Raw genomic sequence first — 13306 nt, 5'->3', positions numbered from 1 at the left:
ATTATGGTGAAGGTCAGACACCTCTATGCACGCCAGGTGTACCTGGTACCTCTGTGAGTGGTGATGCCTACACTGATCCAGATGCTGTTGCTCAACATTTTGCTTTTCATTATGCTTGAGCCTCTATGTCTGAGAATTATCGATCTGCATTTCATGTTCTCAACCAGTGGGTAGAGTGATTTCCTTTAACATTTACTACTTGTACCTGGAACCTTATAATGCTTTGTTCAGTGAATGAGAATTCCTCAGTGTCGTAGCCCTTTGGCCTGACAACAGCTCCATGGCCATACCACATCCATAGCCAAATGCTCAAACACGTATCAGTGGATTGCCAACAGGATGAGTTCCTGTCTCATTGGTGAGAAAGCGTGATAGTCCCAGCACTGAAACTGGATAAACACCCCCTTGAGATGGACAGCTCACACCCATTTAGCTTCACTAATGATCTCTGCAAGTTGCTTGAACATATGGTGAGCCAACAACTGTACTGGTACCTTTAGTCATGAGGTCTTTTGGTTATGTCCCAGGGCGGTTTTCACCAAGGCCATACTACTGCTGATGATTTGGTCTACCTGGAGTCTGCTATTTGGTCAGCTTATGTCCAGCATCAGTATCTTGTTGTTGTCTTCTTCTACTTGTTTAGGGCCTACGACACCACATGCATTATCACATCCTCGCTTCCAGCCATGACAGGGGTATTTGGGTCAACTCCCAATTTTTATCCAGAACTTCTTGTCTTGCCACACTTTCCAGGTTCAAGTTGGTGCTTCCCACAGTACTCCCAATATACAAGAGAGTGATGTCCCACAGGGGTCTGTATTGAGGTTCCACCTTTTCTAGTGGCTATCAGTCATTTATCTACAGCTGTGGGAACTACAGTGTTAGCCTTCCTGTTCACTGATGACTTTTGCATCTACTATTGCTCTTCAGCTTGGGTGTTGCTGAGTTGCAGGATGCCATATGAAAGTCATAGTCCTGGATTCTCACCCATAACTTCTGGTTTTCTACCACTAAGATCTGGGTCATGTCTTCTGTTGCCATTGTATTGCTCATCCCCAACCTGAATACTATGTTGAGGACCAGATGCTCAATGTGGTCAAGTCTTATCATTTTATGGGATTGGTCTTTGATGCCTAGTCGATATGGCTTCCCCATCTTTGCCAAACTAAGCCAACATGCTGTTCACTCCGTAATACTCTTCACTGTTTTAGTGATGTCAGCTGGGGTGTAGACTACTCTAACTTTTGCGGCTCTAGAAAGCTCTGATTATGTCAGGTGTTGATTATGGGAGCTTAGCGCATGGCTCAGCATCGGCTTCAGCTTTGTGGATAGTGGAGCCGATATAAGATTGTGGGGAAGACTTGTGATAGGTGGCTTTTGGACCAGCCTTGTGAACAGTCTACTTGCAGAGGCTGGCATCCCTCCCCTACTGATCAGTCTCCAACAACTGTTTCTTAATTATGCAATACGCATTGACTGCAGCCCTTAGCATCTGAACTACTGTGTAGTTTTTCCTGATAGGAAGGACTATGTTACACTACAGAGGCCAAGGTCTAGAGTCATGATCACACTTTGGATACAGTCTCTGTTCTGAACTTGCATCTTTTCCCATTGTTGCCTCTTGTCAGAGAGAAACTGTGTGCACCACCATTGTGTGTGCTCTGTCCTTGGATCTGCATCAACCTTTCCTTTGACCTAAAAGACTCAATAGACCCTACGGTTTTTAGCCAACTTTTCCTGGACGTTCTTGATTCATTTCCAGGCTCTGATATGGTGTACACTGATGGCTTTGTGGTCAATGGATGTACTGCTTTGGCTACATACATGCAAGATGCAGTCACCTCTGCTTCCTGCTGAATGGATGCAGTGCAGTCACTACAGAATTCATAGCCATTGCTTAAGCCCTCAGCAACCTTCATTCTTGCACTGACAAATCTTTCTTAATCGGCTTTCACTCCTTGAGTAGTCTTCAGACTGTGAACCTTGTCTTCAGACTGTCAGCCAGTGCTACACTCGACACCTGTTGGTTGTGACTATCCTCGCTCTACTGTATGACCTCCACCATGCTGGATGGTCAGTTGTTTTTGTATAAACCCCTGATCACATTGGGAACCCAAGGAATGTACATGGACTGGTTGGCCATGTTGGCCACGGAATGCTGCCTTTGGGGATAGGGATACTGGAACTGGACATTCATTTGACCGTGTGCCAACATTTGTAGGAGGCTTGGAATGCATATTGCATACCCTCATTTCTCTCAAGAAACTGTGGATCATTAAAGAGATCTCAACCATGTACAGTCTTCCCTTCATGCCTCTCGCAGGGAATCTACTGTCCTCTGTCAGCTTTGCAGTGGCCATGCTTGGCTGGCCCATGGAGACATCCTCCAATGCGAGAATCCCCGCTATTGGTATGGTACCTCTCTCATGGTGGCCTACGTCCTACTGGACTGGCCTAATTTGGCCACCTTAAGGCGAAACTTTAGGTTGCTGACATGATACCTCTGGTGCTAGCGGTCAATGTCAGAGTGGCTGATTTGGTTTTACATTTTACCCATGAAAGTGGTTTTTACTCCTCTCTGCAATGTAGGCCACTGTGGCATCATCGATCAGCTGATTGAGGGAGTGGAATGGTGCCTTGTTGCTTGCTCTGAACAGGGTGAGTCTCATGGCTGCCCTTGCTTTGGTGGTGTGGCCTGGCTCCTGACCTTCACACCTTTTTAGTTCTTCTTATTTGTTTATATCTGTCGTTGGTTGACAGACTCATTGTCATTGTTCTCTTTCTTTAGATTTTATCATGTCCATGTAGCTACTTGTGTTCTTCTTCTCTGGGGGCTATTCCTGGCTTGACACATAAATGATTAAGGGACCAATGACCTCGTAGTTTTGTCCTTTTTTAACCCCATCAGTTCATCCATCCACCTTTGATTTCCAGTGTGACCAACACCTCAGCAGTCCTGTGTTGGTGGACACTGTCCATAAACAGAAAGTCAGATCCTAAACAGATTTACATGAACCAGAATAATCTCCCTACAGTAGTACTGTGTTATAACGGCGCCTTGCACAAAGATATACAACAGTGTTTGGCCATTGTGCATAATGCCTGCCTACATCATAACACCTAGGCCTAGGCCACGCTGATGACATTCATGAACATTCTGTGGTGTATAGTGTACTGCACCTCTAAAGAGGTGGACATGATCCAGGATAATCTCCCTATAGTGGTGCTGTGTTGTAATATTACCTCAAGCAAAGATTAGGTAGTGGTGTTCAGCCACTGGTCAAGGCCATACCAATGACATTCATGAATGAATGTACTGTGATGTATAATGTAGTCGTCCCCCCCCCATCCCCCCATTCCCCCCCCCTCTCTCTCCCCCCCCCTCTCCCCCTCCTTCCCTCCCTCCCTCCCTCCCACACACTAATTGGTGCCAGAATCACTTGCCACAGTGAACCAGGATTCGTCAGAGAACACCTCTTTTGACCACTGTTGCTGACCCCAACCAGCATGCCCTTATACAAATGAATTCCTTCTTGATAATGGTGTGGTTGAAATGGGATGCATTTAACAGGCTTCCAAGCATACAAACCAGCCTCATTTAATCACCGTGGAATGGTTCTGGCAGAGATGTGTACCAGTAGTAGTTGCAAGGTCTGCAGCAATCTGTCTAGGAGTGAGGTGTCTGTTCCTTTTCGCCATTAGGGCTACATATCGATCCTGTTGTGGAATGGTGGTCTGCCTATGACCTCTGGCATGATTTTACATTGAATTTCCTTCTTCAGTGGCTTTTTTAAATTGTAAGATGACACTTCAGAACACACCCATTACTTTGGCCACAGTAATGACACTCTGACCAGCTCCAAGCCACCCAACTGCTAGTCCACGATTGTAAGTGCTCAACTCGTGTCTTGCAGACATGTTGCTTTAGCACATGGAATCTTGGTTCCACAGCCACCTTCGTCAAAAATCATACTGCATGAATTGTTGAAAGAATACAGAGCATTTTTGCACAGGCGTTGCTGCAGTTAACACATTCCACGCTCTACATTTCCTTTTACTATCATTGGTGGTTGTTCTGTAGTAACTGGCAATTGCTCCTTAGCAGTTGTCAAGAAGTGTAATTACAAACATAACCTCATACTTAAACATAATGATAATAAATCTGTCCTGTGTTTCGTAATTTGAGTTACCCTTGCGCATATAATGACTTGGACACATGATTTGTTACAGGACTTTACTTGGTAGAAAAGGTGGATTTCATGTTCACATATAAACTACCATAGTTTATATCAGACTGTAAATAAGCTTTCACTTACAAAATGTCACATTGCAATGTTTGTGCAGATGATCCAACAGTCCTTAAAAGTGGTTTTACTTCTTCAATAGTAAAACTTCAAAAATGTTAATCATGAAACAAGCAGCTAACCAAAGTGATGCATTTGAGTCATGGATTTTTCTTCTTAGACAGCTTAGTGATAAGAGAGGAATGTGGATAAGTTGAGCAACTGTAATACTTGATTGTACTATATTTATAATGTGTGCCCTCACATCCAAAGAAAGATCTACCTCATTAAAAAGAATTGAATTCTAACGCTCAAAATATAATCTAAGTGGTGAAATATGTTCCTGAATCCAACCTGATTCATTCTTGAAATGAACACCAAGGTGGGACATAACCATTGCCATCTCCAAGAAGTATCAGTCCAGTAAGGTATTTTGGAGAGCTTTCTGGGAGTTTGGAAAGTAGGAGACAGCTGTGATGTGTGCCTGGGTACATCAGTCTGTCGGAGCAGTACACACAAAAGACAAGGGTCAGGAAGGATCGCTCATGGTTTTGATATGTGATGGAAGTTTCATGTTCCTGGATATTATTTAAAGATAAATTTCAGTCATCAGTTGCAAATAAATTTTATTGTATATTATTATTATCATCATTATTATTATATAAAGGTAATAAAATTTATTTTACTATATTATTATTATTATTATTATTATTATCATCATTATTATCATCATTATTATTATATAAAGGTAATAAAATTTATTTGCAACTCATGACTGAAATTTATGCTGAACAAATAATACTACAGTTGCTGATAATTACAGCCATGAATACATTTCTGATGAGAAAGCTAGTCACAGTGAATGACCTACTACAGAATGTACTGTAAGAGACTAGATCTCTAGATGTGGCAAAGACTTTGAAAAATATTATTACCATATAGAAGGCACTCTCAGATTTTGTATCCAATTTATTCACCAGCTTTTACCTAGAAATGGCAACACATTCATAAAACAGTTGAATAACAACTGACACATACATTATGAAACAGTATTAATGAGCAAGTCAAACAAATTTTGTTGCAATGTTTCAGTGCAGTTAATGTTAGAGATGAATACCACTCCAGACTAAATGCCATGCTTGATACTAGGAATCTGTACATATTTATCAGTTTTTTGAAAAAGGAGAAACAGAGTAATGTTATGACTGTGACTGATTTAAACACAAAGAGTATTAGTGTATAGAAAATATCAGATTGAAAATATTCAATTTAGAAAAACTTTGTGGTTATAATAATGGCAACATAGGTAACACTGTCAAATTTGGGTGTCATAACCCACTATATTTTTATTCCTTCACTGGTTCTATGTTGAGCTCATCTTCGTTTGATAACATTCTGCAAAGCCCATGGATGTGAACCCATTACATGGTACAGTTCTGCTATAGAAATATTCCACAATTAATACGTGTGTGTAAAAAGAGTGGTGTTCATGCCTTTAATGTACAGGTTATCAGAATCCAATTTTGTGCCTACATGTGTTTCTGCTGCGAGACCACGAGTGGGGGACAATGCAGGATGTATTAATAGTTAACTACTAGTTTAATTTTAGTATGTCTGCAGCTGTGGAAGTATTAGCATATTCATGCTTGCAGTAATTAGGTTCAGCTATTGACAATGTACATTGTCACCAAACACAGAAAAGTCTAAGTAGTTAATATTTAATAAAGAGCATAACTTTCTTGTCTGTTTATAGAACAGAACAATTAACTGCTTTACTAAGTACAATTTAACCTAATCTCAGTCTACTGTAGAGCCAGTTGCTAAATAACATACAGTAAACACCTTCCCATTAAATATTTTCCAAAGAAAAGTATTTATTAACCAGATACATGGTTATTTGATAACTCGTACGTGTGTTTCTCTTGTAAAATTAATGACCTTGCATAATTGCATTTTCATCACTGTAGGCAAAAGAGGTATCGTCACTGTTGACAAATGTGGAAACTGCAGCATTTGACAGTATAAAGAGTCTATGCTGTTTATTATAGGGTGCTAACCTGGAAGTAACACGGACAGGACTCAATTAACAGCATCGTGGTTAGGAACAGTATAGATAACAAAACTGTAGTCAAACCTGCCAAAATAGGCAATATATTTAAGGGATGCTGTAAGTATCTGTGTTTTAGTCTACTTGTCTTCAGAAGCTTCAGTGCCCAGGAGACTGCAGACATGAGTATGCAGGCAGGTCGCAGAATTCAGGAACAGTCTAATAAGATAGGGGGAAAAGTGCAAGCTGTTCTGGGGGAAAGATCTTGGTGAAACTGATGTAGTCACTATTGGTGCCAGGGCAATAACAGGTTGGACCATAAGCTTAAGCTATGCAATGTAGGATGCTGTCAGACAAATTGCTGAAACTGTTCCTCACATTAATGTGAGTCAACAAGCCCTCATCAAAGTGTTAGTTGAGTATGTAAATTCAGGTGATTAATAGTAGCTCAACAAGATCCAAAATCACATGAAGGTGTGGCTAGTGTGTCATTCTTTTCGTGGTCATGCATCAGACACAGCATAATCTACATCTCAATGTTTCCGTTAATAACTTACTTTCATGACTAATCTCTAGATGGAGTCATTGTAACCAGAGTACTGCCTGCCCGTTCCCTGTGGTTTCAGTAGGTCTTTCTAACGTTAATATACAGGGTTATTACAAATGATTTCACAGCTCTACAATAACTTTATTATTTGAGATATTTTCACAATGCTTTGCACACACATACAAAAACTCAAAGTTTTTTTAGGCATTCACAAATGTTCGATATGTGCCCCTTTAGTGATTCGGCAGACATCAAGCCGATAATCAAGTTCCTCCCACACTCGGCGCAGTATGTCCCCATCAATGAGTTCGAAAGCATCGTTGATGCGAGCTCGCAGTTCTGGAACGTTTCTTGGTAGAGGAGGTTTAAACACTGAATCATTCACATAACCCCACAGAAAGAAATCACATGGGGTTAAGTTGGGAGAGCGTGGAGGCCATGACATGAATTGCTGATCATGATCTCCACCACGACCGATCCATCGGTTTTCCAATCTCCTGTTTAAGAAATGCCGAACATCATGATGGAAGTGCGGTGGAGCACCATCCTGTTGAAAGATGAAGTCGGCGCTGTCGGTCTCCAGTTGTGGCATGAGCCAGTTTTCCAGCATGTCCAGATACACGTGTCCTGTAACGTTTTTTTCGCAGAAGAAAAAGGGGCCGTAAACTTTAAACCGTGAGATTGCACAAAACCTGTTAACTTTTGGTGAATTGCGAATTTGCTACACGAATGCGTGAGGATTCTCTACCGCCCAGATTCACACATTGTGTCGGTTCACTTCACCATTAAGAAAGAATGTTGCTTCATCACTGAAAACAAGTTTCGCACTGAACGCATCCTCTTCCATGAGCTGTTGCAACCGCGCCGAAAATTCAAAGCGTTTGTCATCGGGTGTCAGGGCTTGTAGCAATTGTAAACGGTAAGGCTTCTGCTTTAGCCTTTTCCGTAAGATTTTCCAAACCGTCGGCTGTGGTACGTTTAGCTCCCTGCTTGCTTTATTCGTCGACTTCCGCGGGCTACGCGTGAAACTTGCCTGCACACGTTCAACCGTTTCTTCACTCACTGCAGGCCGACCCGTTGATTTCCCCTTACAGAGGCATCCAGAAGCTTTAAACTGTGCATACCATCGCCGAATGGAGTTAGCAGTTGGTGGATCTTTGTTGAACTTCGTCCTGAAGTGTCGTTGCACTGTTATGACTGACTGATGTGAGTGCATTTCAAGCACGATATACGCTTTCTCAGCTCCTGTCGCCATTTTGTCTCACTGCGCTCTCGAGCGTTCTGGCGGCAGAAACCTGAAGTGCGGCTTCAGCCGAACAAAACTTTATGAGTTTTTCTACGTATCTGTAGTGTGTCGTGACCATATGTCAATGAATGGAGCTACAGTGAATTTATGAAATTGCTTCAATCATTTGTAATAGCCCTGTAGATTTCTTAAAACAGTGATTTTCATAACTTAGTGACAACAACAGTTTCACTTATCCTATTATCAAATTATTATTCTATTTTTGTAGTTCCAATTAATTTACAAACAATAAAATTTTCTTTTGTGTTAGAAGTTCTTTAATTAAATAAATACTTGTACAATTCATAGGCAGAATCATTTAATTATAGGAACATTTTTTTATGCCAGGTAAGTCAATATTTTCCCTATGCGGTAAAATGTTTTTATTTGACTAACCTGTTGTTTCATAGGTGTGATAATTAAGATTTCTATGTAACAGCACTTCAAGTGGTAAGAAAGATAAGTCTTCGGTTACAGGACTTCAGTTGAGGCCAAAACAAATAGCTGATCTGATATGCTGTGGTGTTAAAATTCATTTGGTGAGAGAGTTGTCAATCATCAGTGTATTTTTGTAAATGCACCTAAAACGTGTCCAGTAGTAAACGAACAAATGAATGAATGTTACACCACATCACACTTAACACTCTAACTGGGAAGATCTAATGGCTGTTTAGAATACTGGGGTGAGGGATTTTTTAATTGGAGTGATGTACAATTATTATTGCTTATATAAATGGGTATACACATGGGACAAGGTTATCTGTTTTCTGACTTATACTGAATATGCACGTATCTAAGAATGAATATGTATTTACTACTATGTAATCTGTTTTTCTTCCTTTCATGAAAGAGATAATGGCTATCAAGTTACAGCTGATTTATTTAAGTTTTTACATATTGGTAAAACTAAAGGATCTGCCTGAGCACATGGTCATCAGGTTAAGGGGAAACTATGCAGCCATCTATTCAAAATGCTTTTTAATTGTGTCAGTACTACCTTACATGAGAATAAATGAAATAGAAGTCAGTCAGTTGAATAATAATGGCTCAATCATTCCTAAAATAAAAAGGTAGTACATTACTCAGTTTTGTTAATCAATATTAGTACATTGATAGGAAGCACCAGCATCTCAGACATAGGTTTCAAGAAGTTTCAAGATCTTCACAATTTTGAAGCACAGATTTCTCCCACCCCTTATTTGCTAAATGGTCCAATGAGAATTTCAAAAGGTATTGCTTATTTTAAATCAATCATAGTTTAACTAATGCTGTAATTTACACAACCACAATATAAGAAATAAAAATAATGTCTCTGTAGACTTTGCCTCCATAGCCAAGATTCTGAATCAAAGGGAGTTACAACTCGCTGGAAGGATGAAATGCTGAGGAGTCACTGTCTGGCACATACAAAAGATTGAGAACAATGCTAGTTTTTGGCTATATCTTTCTTTAGAGCTATAGAGTACCCATACACTAACATACGTACACAACAAAAATATTGAAAAGGATAGATTGCTGCTTATCATATAGAGGAGACTTTTACTTGCCGACTGACACAATGAAAAGTCTGTTATACATTTAAGCTTTCTGCTGAAAGTCCTTTCTCCAAAGTAGAAAATGCACAACTCACACATTATCACTGTCTCTGGCTGCTGTGGACAGCAACTGTGCCTGGTGGGAGCAGCAGTTTGGTATGGGTAGGGGGGGGGGGGATAGCAGGGTAGGGGGTTAGAGAGTTAGGGAAGGTGTAGTGCTGCTTGTGAAAGTATGCAGGGACGTGGTGGGGACAGGTAATGAGCTGCTAGATGCAGCATACTTTGTGGCCGGGTGGTGGGTATATGGAGGTGTGGGAGGTGGTAGATGATGAGGGATAAGGTATGGGAGACCTGTTTCTAGACAAAGTTGGGAGGGTAATTTCGGTCTGAGAAGACCTCAGTTAGGCTCTTGGTATATTTCGAGTGGGATTGCTCATAACAACAGATGTGATGACTCATATAGGTACTTAAACAGCATCATCCTGTGCTAAACTATTCATGGGCTGTCTAGAGAAATCCTTTATAACCACCCAGAATCCCAAACCCTCACCTGGTTCAGAGTCATTGATAACATCTTCATGATCTGGACTGAGGTTGAGGACACCCTGTCCACATTATTCTACAACCTCAAAACTTTCTCCCCCAATTGCTTCAGTTGGTCCTCCTAAACCCAACTAGCCATCTCAATGTTGACCTCCACTTCAAGGATGGCCACATCACTACCATTTCAAAAGCTGCCCTGATTCTATACCAAGAAGTCCCTTCCATACAACCTAGCCACCCATGGTCGTCACATCTGTAGTGATTCTCCAAATATCCTAAGGGTCTCAATGAGGTATTCACTGACCAAAATTATCCTTCCAACCTTATGCAGAAACTCGTCTCCCATGCCTTGTCTCTCCAGTCACCTAACACTTCCCACATACCCACTGCCTGGCCACAGAAGAGCACTTCCATCATGACTCAATACTACCCAGGACAGGAGCAACTAAATCACATTCTCCGCCAGGGTTTTGGTTACCTTTCATTGTGCTCTGAAATGAGGGATATCCTACCCACTATCCTTCCAACCCCTCCCACAGTAGCATTCCACCACCTACAGAACTTATGCAATATTGTTGTCCATCTCTACTCCACCCTTGCTCCCAACTACTTGCCTCATTGTTCATATTACTGCAATAGCCCTAGGTCCAAGACCTGTCCCACAAATCCTCCCACGACCACCTACTCTGGTCTAGTGTATCTCCTATCCCAGCAATGGTTGCACTACCTGTGAAAGCAGTCATGTGATCCACAAACTGGGCTTCTCGGTCTGAGAAGACCTCAGTTAGGCTCTTGGTATACTTCAAGTGGGATTGCTCATAACAACAGATGCGATGACTCATATGGGTACTCACACAGCATCATCCTGTGCTAAACTATTCATGGGCTGTCTAGAGAAATCCTTTATAACCACCCAGAATCCCAAACCCTTCACACAATCACTGTGCTGCTTTCTACCTAGGGATGACAATTAACAAGATGTCTATTTGCATGAATGGCCACAGACAAACTATGGCTAAGAAATGGCTGGTCTGCTCAGTTGCTGAGCATGCTGTCCAACACAATGTGCATCACTTAAATGACTGCTGTACAGCCTGCACCATCTGGATCCTTCCTACCAACAACAGCTTTTCTGAATTCTCACTGCAATATATTCTATGTTCCTGTAACTCTCCTGGTCTCAACCTTTGTCCTCCACCTACCTACCCACTTCCCTGCTCCCCCTACAGCACTACACAGCTTTCAGCTTTCTATTCCACCAATGCACCCTCTAGTCTTTTTTCCTCTACTCTACTTCCTTCATTTTCTGCCTCCCCCCCCCCCCCCCCCGTCCTCTCTACTCTACTTCCTTCATTTTCTGCCTCCCAACCCCCCCCCCCCCCTGTCCTCCATAATCTCCTGACTGCACCTGACAGTCCTACTGTGTCCCCATTACATACCTGCTCACTCCCACAAGCAGCACTACACCTTCCCCTGCTCCTGCTCCTGCCATATTATCTGCCCCTTGCTGCCTCTTTACTTCCACCGCCCATGCCAGATTGCTGCTCCATCAGGTGCAGTTGCTATCTGCAGTCTGGCCACAGCAGCCGTGTGTGAGAGTTGTGCTTGTGTGAATGTGTGTTTGTGTTGTATTTTGGAGAATGCCTTTTGGCCAAAAGCTTTAATGTATAATAGGCTTCTCATTGTGCTGTCTGATTCAATGTCTTCTCTATATGGTGAGTTGCAATTTTTGCTTAGTTGCAATTTATGCTTTTTGTGATACTCTTGTTGTTCCATCCTGGGCTTTCCACTGTTTAACATCCATACATGCATCTGTACATCTGCATCTCATGTCTGCTGACTTCATTGGGCCAGCACTGCAACTCGATTAGGACACTGGGTTGTTATGGGTGAAAGGAAGCACAAAGTGGGAGGAAGGGTTGGTGAAGGATGGCTGATGACAGAGAGGGAAAGGAAGAAAGTGCACAGGATCAAAATGTGGCACCGGAGATCTTGTTTCAGCTACAGGTGGGGGGAATTGTGTTGTGGAGGAGTAGATTGGTAGTGGAGTTGGGTGTACCAGTTTTGTGTATTGGACAGGCCGTGCCTGGGTCTTTTATAGGGGTGTAGCCCATGTGGCAAGGCGGTGGCTGTAAGTGTAGCATAAGTATTGGCTAGGAGATCGTCAGATACTACTTTGAGAGGGGTGGGAAGTGTTGTGGGTAGGATGTTCCTCATTTTTGGGAATGACTGTGAATAACTGAAGCGTGATTTGTTTCATTAGGCTTATGTTCAGATAGGCAGAGCCAACAGTTGGTGAAAACTTTGAGTCCTGTCCTCTATACCATCTGGGAAACACCACAAATTTTTCGCCAATTTAAATGCGACACTGCATCATCTAAATAAATTTAAAGCTAGTAGGAACTTTACTGACATTCACAGTAATGTTAATGTGCACAAAAGATTATTAATAGGTGTGTCAAAAAATAATTTTATATTATGTATATATAAAATTTAATTTTTTAAAGTAATTAACATTAAACATGGTACATACGTATTTATAAATAACTGCATAGTTCAAATTATTATATGACAAGTAAATTTTCACTTCTGATGTGTGCTTCATCATCTTTGGAAAGTTTTGTGAAGTCAAGTTATAACAATTTGTGTGTGACCAGTCTTACAACTAAGTTCTGTTTCACAGTACTAATTTTGCATATCTGCTGGAAGCCACATAAATAAACAATTAGTTCATGTAATTGCTGATTGGCTACTGTTCTTGTTCTTCCAGTTTTCTTTATTGTAATATGGGGAAACAGTTCTGGACAACACTTTGAAGCTGAAAAGACATGTCGCCAATCTGCAGTAGATGAATGCAGTTTCATTATTAATCAACTTCTAGTTTCCGAAAACTTCCTGTTATACCAAACATGTCATTTTCTCTGCCACAGTACATCCCCTTCTTGAGAGCAGACACTGCACCTTCTTTTGCTGCTGCACTGTACATTTCTTCTCGGATCTTCATCTCATCATTGGCCAATAGTATGTCTCTGGATTGTCTCAGCTCCTCTTTCCATAAAGCTGTGA

The 13306-nt window shown here is 41.5% G+C and overlaps 1 protein-coding gene across 3 annotated transcripts in view; it reads right to left on the bottom strand.

The window, feature by feature from the left end:
* Positions 1 to 12770: 12770 nt before the first annotated feature.
* LOC126262262 (alpha-tocopherol transfer protein-like) overlaps positions 12771 to 13306 on the bottom strand; it is a 204173-nt gene continuing 203637 nt past the window's right edge. For all 3 annotated transcript variants that reach the window (XM_049958760.1, XM_049958778.1, XM_049958770.1), the window contains exon 8: positions 12771 to 13300. In XM_049958760.1, the coding sequence (XP_049814717.1) occupies positions 13107 to 13300 (194 nt within the window). In that variant the 3' untranslated portion in view covers positions 12771 to 13106. The remainder of the gene's footprint in view (positions 13301 to 13306) is intronic.

Source organism: Schistocerca nitens, chromosome 1 (genome assembly GCF_023898315.1).
Source record: "Schistocerca nitens isolate TAMUIC-IGC-003100 chromosome 1, iqSchNite1.1, whole genome shotgun sequence".
Lineage (NCBI taxonomy): Eukaryota > Metazoa > Arthropoda > Insecta > Orthoptera > Acrididae > Schistocerca > Schistocerca nitens.
Note: the sequence above shows the minus strand (reverse complement) of the source record. Positions and strands in the feature narration are given on the sequence as shown.